The following is a 21628-nucleotide window of genomic DNA, read 5'->3' on the forward strand; positions in this document are numbered from 1 at the left end:
ACATCCCGAAGTCATGGAAATAGTGGGATTTTACATATATCCCTCTCAGCTGACTTTGCTATTGTCTTGGGAGGTTCCTTGGTTGCATTTGGAGGGGATTGAATTCTCAGGAACCTTCACATCAGAAACTGAACAAGGAGTAAAGGCAGTTAACTCAAGTCCTGGATTTTACAGTGGTGAACAGTGTGTAAGAGTTCATCTTGCTCAGCCTCAGATAAGTGACCTACACCCTTTCTTGTCTAGTACTTCCATCTGATCAAAAGAGAGATGAACTTCCTGAGAATGACATGGTGTTCAGGTGGGCTCTGCTCTGAAACACCCCTTTGATTTTTGCAATACTACCGTAAACAATCCGTGAATCTTAAGAACTTCTGAGGAAACAGTGCCCCCAGTCAGACTTCTCCACAAGCTCTTTTAACAGGAGCACAGAAAATCCCATGAGACAAAAAACACCTGCTACTTTTCAGGAGCCCAGAAAGAAAAGTCATAACAGGCAGCTCATATAGGAGTACTATGGTGCTGTATGATACTTAAAAAACTACTGAGAGCTCTATATTATACTTAAAAAAACCCTGTAAGTATGAAGTAGCATTGTTATTTGGTCGAATCTACTTCATGAAAAAGAATAAAAGAAAACCTTGGCATTGAGAACTGTCCTCACTGAAGATAAGTTGGAAGCAAGAGGATGCATGGGAGAAAATAAAGAAATGCCAAGCCAAGCTAGTAAATTTTTGATAATTCAGATACTGTTATTGGAAGGGATAAGGGTGAAAAGAGAACTCATTATACAAAACATCTAAGAGACAACAACAACAAAACATCAGTTCTCTGTTCATGTACCATTTGTGTGTGGTCTTACAGTTTGGGGTAATTCTGAACTGCAGAAGTGTGACAGAAAGAATTGTAAAGGAAGAATATAGCCTTGTTGTGGAAGGTAAAACAAGGTGTGAAACAACTGAGGTGAAAGAAAGACTGTGTTGATTTCTGCAGGATGGTGAAAAATGAAGGGACAGATGATTTTATACAGTGGGATGGATTCAGAAGACTCACAATGAATTGCAAAACATCCTGAAAAAGAAGTGGAGAACTGGGAACAGTTCTCTGGGAACAGAAAATTAGGGTAAAAGTTACATGAGGATGAGAAGGGGTGGCACCAGACTGCTTACTGGCTGTGTGGGAGGCACCAAAAAAGTCAATACAGAGACAACATCAGTATATGTACCGAGAATTCAGAAAGCGAGGAAGTTAAACATATATTCTATAGCTCCATATACTCAGATTACCTCCTCAGGTGGTGACTTTGGGACGAAGGAAATTCATGCACAGTTTTCCAAAGCACAGAACTAGCAAATTTACTAATCTGCTAAAGAAAGTGAACGAACAGGAGCACAAACATTCATATATAAAAATGCCTGATTTCAGAAAGTAGAAAAATTGCAATTTGCAATATTATTCCATTTTTAAGTTTACTCCAGGTTACTGGCAAAAATTATTCCAGACCTTTGTATTAAAATGCCAGCTCAGAAAATAGTTTAAGCAAAAAACCAAGTCCCCAGTTATCAACCATGTATTTTAAGAGAAGTCTAGTAAAGCAAACCCATTCTGAGTTTGTTTCAGTTGCTGGGAAAAAAAAAAAAAAAAAAAGTAGCTTCACACAGAGCATAAATTTAATCATGACCCCACTCTTTGAATGCTTTGTAAGTCTTAGCTAATTAGTCCATTCAAAACCCCTGCTGGGAAAACAAGTAATATTCTTCCTAGTTTTACAAATGAGGGATTGGAGGAAGAGTGACATTACTTTAAATGTCTTGCCCAAACACAGAGAGATTTAGCATGGGGGGGTCTAGTTAAAAGTTAACAGAGGGTAATTCTTACTGCTGAGCTCAGACTATGCTTTTTTGCATCGTCCAACCTTAGCAATGCATTTGGGAGGAGAGGTGGAGAGGGTGTATGTAGAGGGGAGGAAAGGTCTTTCGCCGCAGGTATTTAAAAAGTACGTACAAAAAGGAAACAAAACAAAGGGTAACCAAACCACACACATTCATATGGATAAGTCATTATTATTAGTTCTTTAGCACTGACAATGTGCATGACTGCTCACTGTATTATCCAAATGTATTGTGAGTACTGATTATACAAAAATTAAGTTATTTCTGATTATGCAATGCAGTCATTTTGACATCTCAGTAATGTCTCATGATTTCTGTGCTAATACAAAGGAAACTGCAACTTTGCATTACAGTGACATTTGCGTCACAGCTGCATGAATAAAATTATTTCTTTCAAGCAGCAATTCTTATATAACCACTTACTGTAGCTTTGCAGAATCATTTCCAGCAGCTCTCATTTTCACAATGCTTTGGAATTCACCATGCAAACTTAGAATACTTTATTAGTAGTACTAAATCAAGCATGACATCTCTGCTGAATATACTAGGGTCAGTCTTTAAGCTGGCAATAGTCAGCTGTGCTCTATTATTTCAGTGAAAATGTCAGAGTGAGATTCAGCGTGCCATCTGATGGTACAATGTACTGAAAAAATGTTGGTAGGAAAAGATGGACTAGTTTCTAATTAGTTATCAAAACAGATCATTAATGTCAAAGAACACACCTAGAAAATAGGCTGTAGACATTGGAGCAACACTTTCTTTTCCTCTCATGCCCTTGGTTCCCATGAAGTGGAACTATTCCAGCTCAGACAGAGACTCGTTGGGGAGGTGCAAAGGGTACAGCTCTTCCTCTACTCATACTGCCTTGTGTGGCACCAGGTACTCCTTTATCTTCGTGCAGTGAGGGTTCCCATGGTGGTACAGCACCCTCTCTTTCCATTTTGATTAAGCCTCTATTTCAAAATCTCACAAAACTCTCTGGTTGAAGTGATGCATATGACAGTAGCAGATGCATAGTCTTGGCACATCAAGCAGACTGAAACTTAACACTGTGGAATATATTCAGGCACTAATCAGAAACTTCAGTGTTGCTGTTAAACTGATCTGTGACTGTGATTAATTAGTTTTGTAATTTTGATCAAAATTGATCTGTCCAATTTTCTGGTCCTATTTCAGTAACTCAAACCTCACCGTCAAGTTACACAAATCCATTCATCTTGGTCTTTGTAAAAGCAAAGAAAGAAAAACAAGTATGTGGAAGTAATTTCTGAGTTGTCAGTGACAGATTTTTTCTTTTGATTTCACACTTTTGCTGAAGATAGAATAGACCTTACCGTAGCTGTCATAAGCCTCTTCGCTTGTTCCGTGACCATAGTCATAATATTCAGGCACACTGTAACAGATTCAGATAGCCATGTCACTATTATCATAGGTAACCAACTCAAAACAAAAACAGACCACAGAAAGTGAAATGTATTTTAACACTTTTACATGACAGCACAGTCCAGCTACTCTCAGGGATACTGAGAATTTTAAAAATATGAAGGAAAATGTATCAGTGACAATAACAGCTATTATACAGCACATCCTATTTGTTATCTACTGAACATAAAACAAATTTGGTCCTAAGTATGTAAACCTGGGAGATGTGACAAACACTGACAGAAATTCTATTTGCAAAAATAAGGTCTGAAAAAAGATCATCCACTTTATTATGCCCTATTGTTAAACAGCCAAAAGAGGTTTTAATCTCATTTATCTATAATTCCAAGCATTTATGCAGTATCAAACTCGGCATAGTTTGTTTTCCCCAAAGCTGACTCTATTGTATTGTCTGGAACCTGTAATCTTTACCAAAAAACACTGAAAGGTTTTTCAGCTTTGCTACTGAAGAAGAAAGTATGTTTTCACTGCTTGTAGAGAAAAACCTGATTCTCCACAGCCTTCTTCCTTATACAGTTATTGGACACCCATGGAAAGTTTTATACAGTAATCAATAAAATGCATACTGAAATTGGTGAGGGTCAAATCAGACTTACAGTCTCAAATTCACTTTTTCACTCTTTTCTGTTAATTAACAAAAACTATGTATGGTCATATTAACATGTTATCAAAAGATGTCAGATCATAGTTGCAACCAGATAAGCAGCAGTTCTCAGCTATTACTTGGAGTGGACACTCAGAAAATTTGACCTCTGAAACATAATGAAATAGAAATGGAATTATTCACATTTTTTACCTGACTTCTATTATTATTTACAGTTTGCACTGTGTTTTTGGTACCTAGTACCAAATTCAAGGTCAGACTACTGTTATCAGGTACCAAGTAGACATAACAAGAATCAGTCTCCGTCCAGAAAAACTTGCAAACTCCATTAATTCTACTATACTGTATTTTTTCCATCTGCAGTGAACCAAACAGAAAATGTAACACTTTCCCTGTTTTTAATTTTTTGTTGTTGTCACTTTTGACTCTTTTTCCTTGGCCACTGTGTGAGAAAGACTTGCAAAATGAACAGAAGCAGGCAATCAGATCAATATTGCATTAGTTATAATATTATTGCTCAGGCAATTTTCCATATTGGATTATAATTTTAAAAATATTAGTTTATACTTGAAAGAGAAGCTTAGCTGACAGTGGAGTATAAGTAAAAATATTTCACAAATGCAGTAGAGATAAACAATCTGTAACAATTATTTTCTTAAACTAATTTTGACTTCTTGTTCACAAACTGTGTGTAATCAGATGTTTAATTTCTTGAATTTAATAGCTATCCATAACTATTTTTGGAATAATTTCTCAGAATAATTCATGTGCTGTAATTCACTTGAGAGCCCTGATTGCATGTATCTGATAACTAACAGTCAGCCTGGTTTGATTTGGGACACGTCATCCTGACTGGCTAGGCACAGCTCTCATACTCAGTTTTCAGGCACAAATATCTGTGGGGGTTTTTGAACTGAAAATTCAACTATAATTGTTGTGCATTAGTTTAGTGATTTAGCCCGAAGCCATTCGTGTGAGTGCATAGTACTCTGATGTCAATATCTCAGACAGATGAAATTAATTTGCTAAAACAGTTGCAGAAAGTGGACATACAAGTGACAGAATGAAAATGAAGTTAATACTTCTGAAGATTTTTCCCAATGCCAACCAAGCTCTATAGAACATAATCACTGCAGAGCATTACCTTCCAGGATAATGGGAGCCATCCAGTTGCTTGAAAATTAATTATCTAAATATATACACCCACCTGTTGAAGTGGTGCAAGAAACAAACAGGAGAAATAGAGCTTTTATTCGTTGAACATCCTAAGCATTCTGTACTATTTTGCAATGATTCTAGGAGCCAGTTAAATAAAATTACAGGATTATGTAAGGTGGACTAGAGAACTAGCTGCATCAGACTTAAATTATGTATCTAGTCATATCTATAGGGCTCATGGTTTAGACCTAAGTAATTACTTGAAATGTTCAGAACAGATGACATACCATCCAGATCTAGCAGACAGTCATATAAAAAATCTTGTGTAATACAATTTAAGTATCAGCATTTTGGCATACTGACTGATTTTCTGGGTAGAGGAGAGTGTTGAACTAGTGAGTGGCATTACAGGAGAAGGAACCTCAGAACTCTCATCTTCTGCCAGCAGATAAGATGCTAATATTTCTTCCTGATATATTTTACAAAACAAAGGGACTACATCAAAAGGTCAGCTTTAAAAGGAGTGCATTTAGAATCCAATCCAAAGGCCAATAAGTTATTAACAGCAGTTCTGCATTCAGTGGTCACTGAGTAGGGCCTTGAGCTATTACCATCAATATAACATCCAGCAAAACACAAGAATTACAAGAGCAGGTAAAAATTCATTGCTACGTTATTGTTGCTGTACGGTTTTATTACAGAAAAAACACACAATCATAGAGACAATGAGGATGTGAGATAAAAATCCTGCACAGTGAGCATTCTGAACTGAAATACATTATAAATAGAACCCAAAGTTAATACACAAACCGTTAAAATAAGAAACAAGCTGTATCGCAACTGTAGAAAGAAGTGATTTGTTATATACAGCATATTTGATGTCTGTGAGCACAATACTTAACACAGTTCTGAAAACACATAATTCATAGCACAATACATGATTGTGATCTAAGTTCTTCAACTTAATCTCCCTGAATAATATACATTTTTCACAGATTTGAGCCGAAAATGGTATTTCAAATTCCTTGCCACCTCATATTAGAAAGTGTTTTGAACAATACCTTAGTGAAGAAAATTTATTTCTTAGTATGAAATACCTGAGTTAAACTCATATTTTGTCAGCTGCACTGCTTATCCATTAGTCTGCTCTATTTTAAACCTTTCTGAATATTCACTATAATCTACTACATGCATTTATTTGTGAACATTTTCCTCTGTTTTTCAGCAAAGTGAACAATGAATGACATTTATAAAAAATGTGTTATAGAATACACCTTTACATACATAAGCTCTTTTAATTATTGAACTACAGAGAGATGCAGTTTGTTTGCATTATGCCCATCTGTGGAAGGAAACAATCAGCAAATGCATTCAGCATAAATAAAACTTGTTTATATAATTTTAAAGTTCTCAGACTGTTCCTGGAAAATACAGTGATCATGTTCTCTAGAAATCTCAGGGTCTCCTGGCAGTGCTAATTGGAAACAAGACACCGTTATCGGTCAGTAGCATTCATTACTTTCAAGCAACATCAAGTGTAATTTACTTAAGAACATGTATCCACCTGAAAGCAGGATTTTATAAATACATTTTATGAAGAAGATAAGATTAACGCGTTACAAACTTCTCAGATTTTACTCCTAAATTTTCAAAGCATTGCACTATAACTGCAGACTTCTGAAAAATAGAGGTCTTCATGTGCCATGACTTAGACCTTAGTAACCTTCTACATGTACCATTTATGGAAGAATCAATATACATGTGACTATGAATCTTACAAGTAGTTTAACTATGTTTATATCTCAAATGGCTTGCAATCTGAGAAGCTCTGATGTAATTTTTCGCTATCTATATGAAGCTTTTGCAACAAAGATGTATGGTTCTGTCCTCATTCCTATTCTCTGGGCAAGAAGATTAATAATACATATACTGTCAATCTTCATAACCATAACCTACTTATGCTTATCTTTAACTTAACTTTTGTTTTTGGTTAGTGCTTTTGAACATGTTACTTTTAAAGATTCGGGATCAAAGTTTCCATAAACTTGTGATGTCTTCTTTTCATTCAGATAAAGCCAGATCAGTTCCATAAAAAAGAACACAAAAGATGTTCATTGTTTGAGAGATAAGGGCCCCCTGAAGTGCCTTCCAATCTGAATTATTTGGTGCTCCTATGATACGAGAAAGGCTCAAATACAGAGGTCCTGTATCTAAACAGCAACCTTAAAAGCTGTCCTGGTTTAACCAGGATAGGGTTAAGTTTCCCCAGCAGTGGGGGGGGAGCTCTAGCCGGGTTATTCAGATACCATGCGGACGTCACATCCTGGCGCGTCACATTTCCTGTACATCTACTCCTCTCACTGCTGTATTAGTAGCTATTTTGCTCTGTTCATTGCTATCACTATTACTGTTATTGTTATTGTTGTTGTTGGTTGTGTTGCTATTGCATTGTTGTATTAAACCTTTCCTTATTTCAGTCTCGGGGCTTTGTATTTCACTCCCTTTGTGGGGGAGGGGTAGCGGTCGCGTGGTCTCAGACCCCGGCAGGGGCTAAACCATTACAACTTTGGCGTTCCAACATGAGGCTGGAGAAGACTGAAATAAGGACAAAAGGAGAAGGTGTGTTAGAGCAATCTGTTAGGTGTAATTTTTTTTCTGTTTTTATTTGTATTTGTTTAATAAGAAACGTTTGCAATGCTTGCGTGGTGGGGCTGGATTAATCCTTATATCCCCTGTGTGTTTCCAGTGCTGGTGTTTGTTCTCGGTGGAAAATGTATCAAGGGTCTTGTTCTGATCTACTGGTTACTGTCTGCTTATAATGGGCTCGTTTCGCTGCTTGTGGGGGTGAACCGATACCTGTTTGCTGCCTGGTCTTTTGTTTGGGGTCTCACCCCCTCTGTGGGTGAGCCAGGGGAAGAGATTCTCTCGGTTTTTGAGAGTTTCAGCTATCCCTGAAGCACCCAGACCAGTGTGCTTGCGGCACTGTGCTTTCTAAATGTCTGCCAGATCTTGTTTTGGGCCATGCGGTACTTCTCCAACAATAGCACCACCCGGAAACCTGCCCTGAGGGCAGATGGTTATAAATGGCAAGGTATGTGGGAGAAGATGGGCAAGTACCTGAGTGAGTGGTCACCCCCAACGTTCTGGGATTTTACTGCCGAACAAGTGCAGAGTCCTGATAAACTGGTGGAGCGTTTGGAAAAGGTGTGCTGCCAATCTGACAAACCAAGGCAGAGATGCAATATATAGGTGGGCTCGAGATCGAGGGGTGGACCTCACCATTGACACCATCGCAGAGATCATCCATGGATGTGAGACGTGTGCTGCAATCAAACAAGCCAAACGGGTGAAGCCCCAGCGGAATGAAGATCGATGGATGAAATATAAATATGGAGAGGCCTGGCACTACATCACACTGCCACAGACCCGCCGAGGCAAGCGCCACGTGCTCACAATGGTGGAAGCAACCACTGGGTGGCTCGAAACTTATCCAGTGTCCCACGCCACCACCCAAAATACCATCCTGGGCCTTGAAGAGCGAGTTCTGTGGCAACACGGCACCCCAGAGAGGATTGAGTCGGACAACGGGACTCATTTCTGAAATAACCTCATAGATGCCTGGGCAGAAGAACACGGCATCGAGTGGGTCTACCACATCCCCTACCACGCACCAGCCTCCGGGAAGATCGAGCGCTACAATGGACTGTTAAAAACTGCATTGAGAGCAATGGGGGGTGGAACCTTCAAACACTGGGACACACATCTGACAAAGGCTACTTGGTTAGTGAACACAAGAGGATCTGCCAATTGAGCTGGCCCGGCTCAGTCAAAACTTCCACGTGTTGTAGACGGGGATAAAGTCCCTGTGGTGCGCATGAGGGACCTGCTGGGAAAAATGGTCTGGGTTAGTCTTGCGCCGGGCAAAGGCAAACCCATCCACGGGATTGTTTTTGCTCAAGGACCTGGGTGCACCTGGTGGGTGATGCAGAAGGATGGAGAGGTCCGATGCGTTCCACAAGGGGACTTGATTGTGGGTGAAAACACACTGTGAGTTATACTGTGCTTTTGTTAATTTTTCTTTGTTATTGCTAATTGCTAAATGGCAGCTGGATGTGACGCACATGGTATAGAATAATGGGGTGCATTATGTCCTGGTTTAACCAGGATAGGGTTAAGTTTCCCCAGCAGTAGCAGGGGAGCTCTAGCCGGGTTATTCAGATACCATGCAGATGTCACATCCTGGCACGTCACATTTCCTGGCGCGGGAGCGCGGTGCGCGTGGTTTTGTACATCTACTCCTCTCACTGCTGTATTAGTAGCTATTTTGCTCTGTTCATTGCTATCACTATTACTGTTATTGTTATTGCTGTTGTTTGTTGTGTTGCTATTGCACTGTTGTATTAAACCTTTCCTTATTTCAGTCTTGGGGCTTTGTATTTCACTCCCTTTGTGGGGGAGGGGTAGTGGCCGCGTGGTCTCAGACCCCGGCAGGGGCTAAACCATTACAAAAGCCAACATAAGCTTCTGATCTCTCATAACTGGAAGTTTTTCAAACTGACATTAGCTAAGCAGAAATGATTTCCAGTTTGACTGTGTCAACACCCATGGGAAACCACACAGCTTGCTATCCAAAAGGCTGGAGAGGATGGTGCTTTAAGGTGGTTTGAGCAGAGAACCGCAAATAAGAGTTAAGATTGAAGCCACAAAACCCTGACTCTTGTGTCAACAAGCCACATGGGGGAAGGGTGATGTTCACCACTCAGAGATCAATGGCGTTAGGTACAGGAAATCACAACATTAATGAATAGGCTGCATTAGCCTTTGACCAATCTCTTCCTGCACCTGTGGGAAGCTGCTGGCAAGAGATCCCGGGTTAGCAACATTACCATCTGGTTTCCTGGCTGCTCTTGCAGCTTCTGTAATGTAAAGCAGCAGAACATTACAAGAACTGAAGATCTTGAGTACTTCTTGTTCCTTCATGTTTTTGGGGTACTTTTGTTCTTCCTTTCTCTCTTTTTGTTCTTTGCTTTTACTTGTTGAGAGATGCATCTAACTTTTTATTCTCTAATTATGGAGCACAAAATGTGGTTGAAGACATACGATGAGCCCACTACAGCCAAAGCTGAAAGTACAAGAAGGGGTTAATCTGCTTTGAACACTGCTAACACTTGAATCCTTATAGGTGAAGTGTGTTTTGTAGTCTATCCTGAAAGATCCTAGAGAAACTGAAAGCCTTTGATTAAGACCTGTTGAGCTAGATTTAGATTTTAATTCTTTTTTTTTTTCTTTTCTGTAAAGACATTATTATAACTTATGTTTCTTTCTTAATGGTTGTACTTTTTAACTGGGAGAATATATTCTAGAATATTATAGGAATCTTTTATTAGGAAATGTTTGAGAAAGAGCTAGTCAATTTAGAAAAGAGGCTTTGGATCAACCTTGGAGTTACAACTCAGTCTCAGGCTTCTTTTGTGAAATACCTGAATTGGTCCAAACTAGGATTCATCTGAAGCCAGTGAGATTCCACAGTTCAGGCGCATAATCAAACAGGTGAAAAACTTCCATGTTAGCCTTTGAAGAAGTAAAAATAACTTGAGAGACCTCCCTCTTTGTGTTGTAGCAATCAACAATGTGAGAGTGAACCAATATTGTGTTTTAGGATTTGCACTCTTTGAAGAGGGATTCCCAGCCTTTGTCAGCTTGCAGTCAGCATCTATACTTTAGACAAATAAATGAAGCTTTAGCACTCCTTATAGATATATCCCAGTCTGGGTTAGCTTTAGACAACAGATTCTTGAGTCAAACTAACACCCAGGATAATTCACAAGGATCCCTAGAGGTGGGATTCAATATTTTAGACAATTCTCATTCTTTTTCACTTCCTCAAATGGATCCTTTGAGGTCTTGGTCTTCTATCTACTGTTATCTCCCTCTGTATCATTCCTGTTGAGTAATTGGCAGAGTTTACAACTTTTATCAATAATTGATACAATCAAATACTCAGCTCCTATGCTAACAGGATCCTGTCTAACGCTGCTGCAGACATTTTATGTAAGACTGCCTTTGTAAGGCTTCTCCCTCCTACACAAGGGAGGGGAGCCAGCAGGATTTAACACATAGTTGGCCAAGAAAGAAAAGCTATTTACACAAGCAATATGCTTCTGTTTGGAAGAAGGTTGAGCAAGATTTGCATTCACAGGAATTGCAATATATGCAATTGTTACAAAATAATATTTCATAATATTTCATACTGGAAATGTGTGAATAAAGAAATAATCCTCCTAGGAATCTGAAACTTACTGGAACATCTCTATTTAACAGAGATCTATAGGAAAGATGAGAATTCTTCTGAATAAAGGAACTCCTTGTAGGATTCATCCTTAAATCACAAATATAGTCCTTTACTGAATAGATCTTTAGAGTTAATGGAATAATATGGTGAACATTTTAGTGGATAAAGTCTCTCTATTTCTGAAAGCTCAAGTTTGATTGTATCCAATATTTTTAACAGAGAATAATGTCTCCGCTACAATACTCTCTGCATTTATTTAGTACCTTACAGCATGGCTGAAGTTAAACTAGATCTCATCTATCTCCAGCATTTTCCTATGTTTGCTTTCATGCTACTGCAAATCTGAATTTAAAAATAAAATAAATAATGAAGCCAGTAGAGTTATAAAAGTGTAGGAGTGGAGAGCCATCATAATTGCAAGATGACTTTGGGTTCTGAAATTTCTGCAAAATCTGAAGTAAAACACAATCCGCCATTTATTTGCTACAGCCACAGATACATGGGGATTTCTGTTAAAATATTCTCCATTCCACTGTACTTTTCTCAGAGACACAGAATTATGACTGTTTCAGAATATAATATGAAATGTCTGCAGACACAGTATTTACGACAGGAATGATGCACAATTTTAGGAATCCTACCTGGTTTTAGAGGGAAAACTTTTTTCTATTTCAGAGTAATGAAATTTGATTTCATTTTGCTCATTGAATCAAATAAATGAGAAGTGGCATTTGAAAACAGTTTCTGATGATGAATGCTATAAGTGGATTGCTGTGAAGATACATAAAATGTCATATTCCAGGCTTCCTGGCTTGATTGATTTCAACAGGTTGGAAATAAAATAGAGGGAAATCTTTATTTATGAACAGGTGGATATAAGCACAAAGCCAAAATGAAATATGACAAAGTATAAATACAATGCATACTGGTTAAAAAGTGAGAGTGCACAGTAGAGAAAATAATAATGAATATCCCATTTTACAAAGAAGCAGTGTAACCACTCTACCTAGTGCAGCTTGGATTATGTTTATGTGTCTCTATATTTTACTATATAGTAATATTTTGGTAGTGAGAGAGAAGTGAGTAAATTTCTGATCATATCACCAAAAGATTTAACCATGTGATGATCTACTAAATAAATTAATGATTATTCATTTATAAACTTAGTTTAAAATTAAATTAAAAAAACATTTTAAACTAAGGACAAAAATGTTTCATTTAACTATAGATAGTTCTCTCCACAATTAGTCTGCAGGAACGTTTTACAAAGCACGTAGTCAAAAACAGTGGGACTGACTGATTAAATAAATGTATCTATCTGATCATTGCTTTAAGCATTTACTAGTCTCATTCTACATTCAAGGAAGATCACTGACCTCTCTCAGCGTCTTCCTTCTGAATGCATCAGAACATATGAATCTGAGAAATTCCTTTTACTAAAGCTCCTCAGCAAGACACTAGGAAAGACTATGATTGTGCGTTTCTCAATGGCAACTCTTTGTCTTAAGACTCTTCAGAAATATTTGTTCCCTAGTTCTTTGGTATTCAATTAAACAGCCGAAGATCTTACTTCTACCCTGAGTATTTCTGCCATCTTTTGCTTGGAAATCCCTCCACAGCCTTATAGCTGGGGATTCAGTTGGAGGGAGGGTAGATATTTGGACACCTCATGGAACACTGAACAAGTGGTAGGTACAAGTGGTAGGTACAAACACACTAGAGACATTGGTAAGAGAAAGGAACTTACTAGAAGTCTGCCAGGCTTCTCCGCCCACCCTAAATGTCTATCAGCTGGTAAGTAAACTGATAGCTGTCATGTGAAGATTGAATCCAGAAACAGGGATCAGAACTTATCTGCTGTACAACAGCCATTTGTTACTGGCAATGGTTTTCTCAAGTAACAGTTCTAATTAGATTTTGAGAAGTCTTCAATCAAGTTCTCCTTCAAATTTTAACAAAAAAGCTTCTGCACAAAATGGAATATAAGAATAATTTCTGTCATTCAGGTAGAACCTTTTCAGGAATTTTGACTCAAAGATCTTTGAAGAATGCATAAACTTTTCAGTTGTACAACTCTAGCACAGTAACGTGCTGATCAGCTACTGGGACTTCTAGACTTTACAGTGATGCTAAGGAATGAATGTGCTTACATCACTTACAAGGACAAAGGTGGCTTCTAAACTGGGTGGTTTCAAGACAGTTATCATATCAGTAAAAGTTATGAACAATCTGAATGCTGCTGCTATCTGTCCCTTAGATCCACAGCAGAAGGTTTTTAGCAGTCATTCTTGCAGATTCGTGGCAGACTTATTTTATTCTTCTCATGACTACAGATGTCAGTGAGAAGACTGACAAAACAGGTTTTGTGTTGTAACTTGCACTAACTATTGTATGTACCCTGGCACTGTTATAAGAAGTCTATGTCAATACTTGAAACCAAAACGAGCATCTAAGATAATTTATGTTTTACATGAGTTAGCCATTAATTTCCTTTGTATTGGCAAATAAAACTAATATAACTCTTCAGTCTCTTGATACATTTGTATCTCAGACTTTTTTCCCCTAATGAATTTTGCCCCTTTTCAGCATAAGTAAGGAAACAGTCTAAACCAGAAGGTTCATCCAGTGCTGCATTGTATTGTATTATGAGATGTATTATAGTCTTCAGTTTGTTTACATTTGTGTATCTAGATGAAAATGCTACCTGTGAAAAATTAAGATCTGATATCTTTATTATGAGATCATCCTTAAGGAATGGACTAGAATTATATACTATAATTTAATGTAACATGAAAAACATATGAAAGTCAGTAGCCTACTTTATTAAAAAGACATTTATTTTTTTAGTGCTTGAAACATCAGATTTGCTTTAATTGTTCCTAAAAGGATTTCTATCGGTTATAAACATCCCACAAATCAAAACAGAGTTTGAAATGGGATTATTTTCTTTTTACTTGTAATAAAACAGCTTCCTTAGTCCAGTTAGATTATCCCATGCTGTTATCTTGAAGTAAACCTAGTCATGCATGAATAAAAAGGGGAAAAGGTAACAGAAAATACAGCTAGAAGGGACTTTAAGATGTCACTTAGATCATTTCATCTACCTATAAGCACACAAAATTATTTACATGATTCTTTACTGAAATTTGTCTAATGTAGTTTTAAAATCTATGGTGATAGAGATTACTAAGCACTCTTAGTCCTGTATTACTATTCTTCACTCCCTTCTAATGCTAATACTAAATTTCTGTTACTGGAACATAGGGACATAATTCTTTGCTGAATCCAAAAAGGAGCTTGGAGAGAAGAATAGTCCATTGGGTAGGGTTCATCAAAGAACACGTATGCCCAGCAGAACTATGTACTGCTGTCTTTACTAGTGTACTAGTCTGAAAGTGTTACTTTACTTGCAACACTGTGTGTGAAGAACTCATCTTTGGAAACAGATGTGCATACAAAGTCTTGATATGTGGAGGTCGAGCAAGGGTAACCAGGATGAACTGGAGCTCAGGTAAGCATACACTGCTGATGTAAATAGTTACTGGATATTCAACTGGATAAAATATTCTTTGCTTTACTTCCTAAATAATTTTGCAGCATGTCTCTGCACTGAAGTGCTTGTACTGTAAGCCACATAAGTGACATGGGCTGAACTGTGGTCCATGTTACACTCCTGCATATCAGATCAGAAACAAGTAAGTGATCCCTAAACCTCCTGTGCTAGCAGCCCACACTGCAGAAGAAGGAACTGTAAACACAAGCCGTACAGTAGATAGCATGAACTTGTCAACAGAAACAAGAATAACCAGGGAAACAGTTTCTTTTCAAAGTCAGTAACTTCATATATTCAGTCTCAATGCTTGAATATGCTCTTGAAATGTTCAGTGGGTCTGAGTCATTATAAGAATGTGAATCAGAATTGAAGAGCTTATTACAGGTTGAATTGATAGGTATTGCTATGAATATATAGTCACTGGGTTACTACTACATTGATATGGTCATAGCAACTATCTGCCATAGTGGGAAAGTGGACATACATAGGCAACATATATGACCCGAAGCTTGTTTTTGTCATTATATTTTTGTTACTAGCATTGAGAAATAGGAGCCCAATGGGACTTTGTATATGACAGCACAGCTAAAGGTATTAACAACAGATAATGATATCTTTTGAATTAAATATAATTCAGCCAGATGAAAGCTATGCCTGTGTCATGGTTTAATGCCAACTAGCAACTAAGCACCACGCAGCCACTCACTCACTTCCTTCCCTCTCCCCCCGGTTGGATGGGGAGGAGAATTGGAAAGAAAAAAAGTAAAACTCGTGGGTTGACATAAGAACAGTTTCATAATAGAAATGAAATAAAATTAAATAATAATAATAATAATAATAGTAGTAGTAATTAAAAGGAAGGTAACAAAAAGAGAGAGAAATAAACCCCAAGAAAGACAAGTGATGCACAATGCAATTGCTCACCCCTTGCTGACTGATGCTCAGCCAGTCCCTGAGCAGCCATCGGCATCTCCTGGCCAGCTCCCCCAGTTTATATACTGAGCATGACATTCTATGGTATGGATTATCCCTTTGGTTAGTTTGGGTCAGCTGTCCTGGCCATGCTCCCTCCCAGCTTCTTGTGAACCTCCTTACCGGCAGAGCATGGGAAACCAAAAAATCCTTGACAGGATAAGTGCTACTTAGCAACCATGAAAACATCAGTCTGTTATCAACATTATTCTCATACTAAATCCAAAATACAGCACTGTACCAGCTACTAGGAAGAAAGTTAACTCTATCCCAGCCAAAACCAGGACAGCCAGTCAACTTGAATTTCTCTGATACTGCACCTTTCCTTTCTCTCTTCAGTCCTCTAATTTCATTTTGGCAGTTACATAACACAGTGTGTGTAAGCCTTCAGATCATGTAAAACCTTAGAATTTATTTCAGATGAATTAATGTCATCTTTCTTTATGTTATGATTTAGAGTCTGTACTATCATTAATTTCTTAGAGAGGAAGTTCAGACATGATATGGTCTGTAATATGCATTTCTTTATCAGAAACAAAAATCTGGTTGTTTGCTTAGCAGATGCAGGATGAGTGTGCAGTGTGCGTTTGACAAACTAAAAAGAAGTCATTGCCCCAAAATGGGACATACCAGCATGGAATATGTATCCAGAGGACTGTTACTTATAGCATTACATAAACTATTTGCAAGATTAAGAATAAATATTTTGCCAAGAATTGCTTCAAGGCCCTAAATTTGGGTTACTGTCATTAGCGAGGCTGGGTCCAGGCATGCAGAAGAAATGCTGTTTACCTATGTCATCTTGCAGTTACAGCATAGATGAAGATATGCCATGAGAAGGCCTATGTCACCGTGGGATGGCATCTGTAACAGTAATGATTTGCACTATTTTCATCTATCATTTATTACTGAATTATTTATTCTTCTTGTCAGTATGTTACAGGTTTTCTGATATTTTCAAGTCTATTTCTAGCCCAGGATGGGAGTCACAGACTATTCTTTCTTTAGTAAGCACCCACTCAGCAACTCACTTTGCAGCTGAACTTTGTTTTAACAAAAGCCAGACAGAATAAAAGACAGAACAAGCCAACCAACCAGCCCTGGAAGTCATTGCCAATGTACCAACTACCTGTTCACAAAAACAAGAACTAACTGATGTGAGGGTTCGTGCCTGACACTGTGGAAAAGGGAAATTATATGAAACCTAAATTTTAAGCTTCAGTGGACAATCATTTACTTCCTTTGCTTTTCCCTGTCAGGCACAATTGTTCACACTACATATGGTTGGATTGGTTCATCCTGCGATTGGCCAGTCAGTCCCAGATGTCCTTAGTATCTCTTTTGGCTGTGAGACATGGTACCTTTGAAATGAAGCTGCTGGTGCTGACAAAGACACAAAGATCAGTGGAGGGCTATATATGTGGTAGCAGAGCTGAAGATGGCTCTGCTGACCATCATGGTTCTGAGCTGATTCATCAGCAACAGATCCACTTCTGCAAAATTACTCTGTTGGTCTTGGCTGAGAAGTTTGGTCACACTTTGCGTGTGGTATAGTCTGATCCCCTACCAACCTCTGAGTAACCAAAGAGACAGATCTTGTAGATACTCTCACAAAACTTTTCATCTTTTTCTCCTGGTGATCTAGTGTTCTCAGCCCATGAATCCTGGGCAGTGGTGTTGGTTCAACAGACTTAAAAGTTCCTGCTAAGAAAATAAAAAAGTGTCTTATACTTTGAAAGCTAATAGGATTTTCCAACATCTTCTGTGTTACAGCTGAGTTGGAATGGATACTTCTACCATTTTGGAGTTTTGTTTTATGGACTTTCTTGTTGCCCTGTAAAAATCATATTTATTTCTTTAAATCAATATCTGAATGGGAATGGGAAGAAAGAATGGTTGCCACCACATGTTCCAAAGTGGTTTGAAGGTAAGAAGCCATTGAGAATATCAGTGTGCTTGAACTGCTAAGAATCATCAAAAAGTGGAAAAGCAGCATAACTTTACAGGCCTGCACAGGAACGACATCTACCTTAGTAATGGAAATTGGGCAGCATCTGATAGAATGGCTCACAGGTGAGGGTTGAGTCTAGCTATACACCTGTACAGTGATAGTAATTTTGTTTAATGACAATCCTGTTAGACAACGAGAATATACTTATTACAAGTTTTTAAGTACCAAGTGTGAGGGGAGTGGAGAACTTAGATGGATACTAACTGGTTGCTGAGATGTGATGCTGCTGTTTCAGAACGTCAGGCTAATTCTTTCCCTTACCTCCCTTCTACACTTCACCATTGACACATGTGAACAGGCTATGGTGAGGAGCATGGATGGCAATGATATTCAGAAAGGGATTTTTACTTCTGAATAGCATGTCTAGGATTTACAGGTCTAACCAATATTGTCAGACTAGAGATTCAGGAGGTAAATCTAGCTGTCAGAAATGGGTCTGAGTCTTCTTTGCCCAAGTCCCAAGTGCCTAGGGAGTAGTGTACAAACTTAACAACTACTAAATATCTCTTGGTGTGTCTGGACAGACAGATATACTTATCACTGAAAGCCATCTTCACACTGTATGGAAGGGAGAGGAGGAGAGAGGAAAAAGAGGTCTGATGAAGAAATTCAAAGTGCGGTGCAACATTGCTCATGGGAAGTATGTCAGATCTGATGTCTGTCTCTGCCCACTGAAATGGTTGTTTCCTTGTTCTCTTTGACACTGGACAAAGATTTCATTCTATTTACCTTAAAAACTGTATTTTGACATTAGTATGAACAAATTTCTAAAATGACCAGGGTTTTTAAATGTCCTTGCTAAACCTGTAGTTTTTCATAGAATCTTGTAAATAATGGTTATAGACACCAGGTGGCTTTAGAAATACAGCTTCTGTTAGTGAAAGCAAGACATACCTCATGCAATATAGACTGTATTTGTCATAGTCCATAATTCTCTCCTTCCTAAAATAAGTCTCCCCAAACATAATATGGTCCAGGTGGCTTACCACAGTGAGGGTCCTGCTGTTCTCTTTCTTCAAGTTGCTTATTGTGTCCTTTTCAAAGTGCTCTTGAAGTGCCTCTTAGCTCATTTAGTGATGCAGACTTACTGTTGGTTTCATTTCAGTAGGATCCTGAGACTCTGTCATGATCTCTTCTGCAAGTGACACCCCCCCCCCCCCCTATTTTCAGCCTAAAAATCAGACTGCTGTCATGAGGACAGAGCCCTCTGTCTGGAAGGGTGGGTGTGGTAGAGTTCATTAGAGAAAGATCTATACAAAATGTGTTTCTGGGCCTGCAACACTGTCCCTGACTTTTAGTACAAATCTTCAGATAATTGTGCACAAAAGTACAGCATTTATCTCTACTTGCATCTGGATGATCTTGGGGCTTGGTATTTGTAGTGGTCCTTCTACTAAATCATAATCCTGTGTTGTAGCACAGTGGTATATGTTGATAGCGTGCTCATTTTCTCTGCTGTTGGCAAAGCCCAATTTACAGAAAAGTCTAACTCAGACCTCTTGGGCAATGAAGCACTAAGGGCCCTGAGAAGGAATATGTATGGGCAGAAAGTCTCTGGTGAGAAAATAGGGAGTAGTGATAAGGTCTGGAAGACAAAGGTATAGGTAACAAGGGTAGTGGTGGCAGACCGCCCAAACACTATCTTCACTCTGTGCATTGGCTGAGTAGGGGAACAAGGCATGACTTAACTATGTGCTCTGCTCTAAAGCACACTGAATTCAGCTTGCATTCAGCCCATCTATCCCATCCTGTCTGTCCACACCCCAACACATTCTTCTATTTGAAGCAACGAAGGCTTGATCAACATGCATGGTGAGAAAGACAGTCAGACAAGAGTTTGTATCTTCTCTAAGAATTTCCATATTGATTCCTTACGAAGCCATGAAAAGCAAGTGGAAACTCTGCCCTTAATGTGAACAGAAATCTCTCTGCATTAAGCCACTAACTGCAATTTTTTCTTGTCTCTTGCTTTAGAATTTCAGTCAATCCCTGCAGAGAGCAGTAATGATACTTTTTTCACAGAGCACAGACATTGTCTACAAGTTTTTGTTATTCTTTTTGCTGTAAATTGCACAATGGATGAGATGGATAAGTACTTTGAAGCAGTACTACTCATCTTCTTTGTTAGGTGTGTGCATGATATGACTTGCTCATATGATTGGAGTACACTAATAACCAAGATCTGAGACTGGGAGAAAACTCTTTGAAATATACATCTAACCAAATATTTTGGTCATGCTATTTCATTGTATTGTATTATTTTGGTTCAGTAGAGAGACATTTTTGTGAAGCTAAATGGCCAATAAGGTACAGAAATCCAAATTGCATAGCTAATGGTCTCTTTAAATCTTCAAAATGAGAAGTGTGTTGTTCTGAAAGTGCTCTCTTTGAAATCAGTAGACTACTTGCGGCATTCAGTGCCACTCAACATGGGTAAATATGACTGCATGTCCTGCCATATATTACAGAAGGAAATGTTTTAGTTGCAGATTTTGAACAGATTAGGTATCCTGGAGGTAGCTCATGTTAGTAGAAAACATATCTGATGACTAAACAGCTGTTTAATTGACAAAATTACATGACTATAGGTTTTCTTTCTTGAGTCAAATTATCACTGCCAGTTCTAGATTGATACACTCCTCACAAACTTGATATGTTTGTCATTTAGTTACCTGGGACATCAACTTGCAAAGAAATTACAGGGTAATTCAGATGATACAAAGCAATGTCATAGCAGAGAGATTTCCAACTAATTATTATTTTTACACCATAGGCAATATCTCCTGTGACAATTTGCTATTGTAGCAAAAGATGGGCTGAATCTTTTTAAAAAAGTTGGAGTACATTTGACAAGAATATCTACCTACACAATGACGTGATGGGTGCAGATAGTAATGTATAATTACTTGAACTGTTGTTAAAGTATAATTGATGGGGTTCACATTTAGGTGTGACAAATCCTTTTAAATATACTTCACTGGTTATAACAGTGCTTACAAAGTATTTTTTACGACCTCAGGTGCCGCTCACTACAGCAGTTCTGGAGCTGAATGTAATTCTGACAGGCACTTTCATCAGCAAAGCATTCAACAAAAAAGACGGTTAAATAAAAAGCAAGTTGAAGGTCCTCTGGTCTTTGGAGTGCAGAACTCTGTATGTTTATATCTCTTTCTTGCCCAGTAAGAGTCACACTAACTCAGTTAAAATCTGTGTCTTGTTAAAATTTCATTTGCCTTTCCACAATCTTAGATGTATACTTAGCAAATCATAAGAGCATTTTCTGAATAATTGGCTGAAGCACCCTTCTATCCTTCAGTTTAACTGTGAAAAAGATGTCATTCCATACTTAATAAATATGAACCAACTGTCAAATTAATATATGAGTGCTTGTGGTGTATACAAAAAGTGATTATTTTTGTTGCCTCATTTTAGTGACACAAATCATAAAAGATGTGAATGTAATTTTCCCTTTTTTGCACACAGTAAGGAGATAAAATAAATTTCCAAATTTGGTTGCTTTTATCAATTCTGAGAGTTGATAAGAAAGTAGTTTGCTGAAAACAGACAGTTTCAGCCTTACTTCAGGCATGCAATTCCCTTCTATAGTTTAGCTGGTGGATGCCGACCAGTGGCAGGTATTTACCACCATATATTTTTTTTTTATTTCCTTCTCGTTTTGCCCAAAACATTGTAAAAGCCATAAATA

At 38.1% G+C, this 21628-nt stretch overlaps 1 protein-coding gene across 5 annotated transcripts in view; it reads right to left on the reverse strand.

Moving 5' to 3' along the window:
* Positions 1–21628, reverse strand: part of KHDRBS2 (KH RNA binding domain containing, signal transduction associated 2) — a 445746-nt gene that overhangs the window by 48805 nt on the left and 375313 nt on the right. For all 5 annotated transcript variants that reach the window (XR_012628034.1, XR_012628036.1, XR_012628035.1 and 2 more), the window contains exon 8: positions 3224–3282. Coding sequence is in view for 2 of the 5 variants with exons in the window: in XM_074861784.1 (XP_074717885.1) it covers positions 3224–3282 (59 nt within the window). In the remaining 3 variants the exon portion in view is untranslated. The remainder of the gene's footprint in view (positions 1–3223; positions 3283–21628) is intronic.

This window comes from Strix uralensis, chromosome 3, assembly GCF_047716275.1.
Source record: "Strix uralensis isolate ZFMK-TIS-50842 chromosome 3, bStrUra1, whole genome shotgun sequence".
Lineage (NCBI taxonomy): Eukaryota > Metazoa > Chordata > Aves > Strigiformes > Strigidae > Strix > Strix uralensis.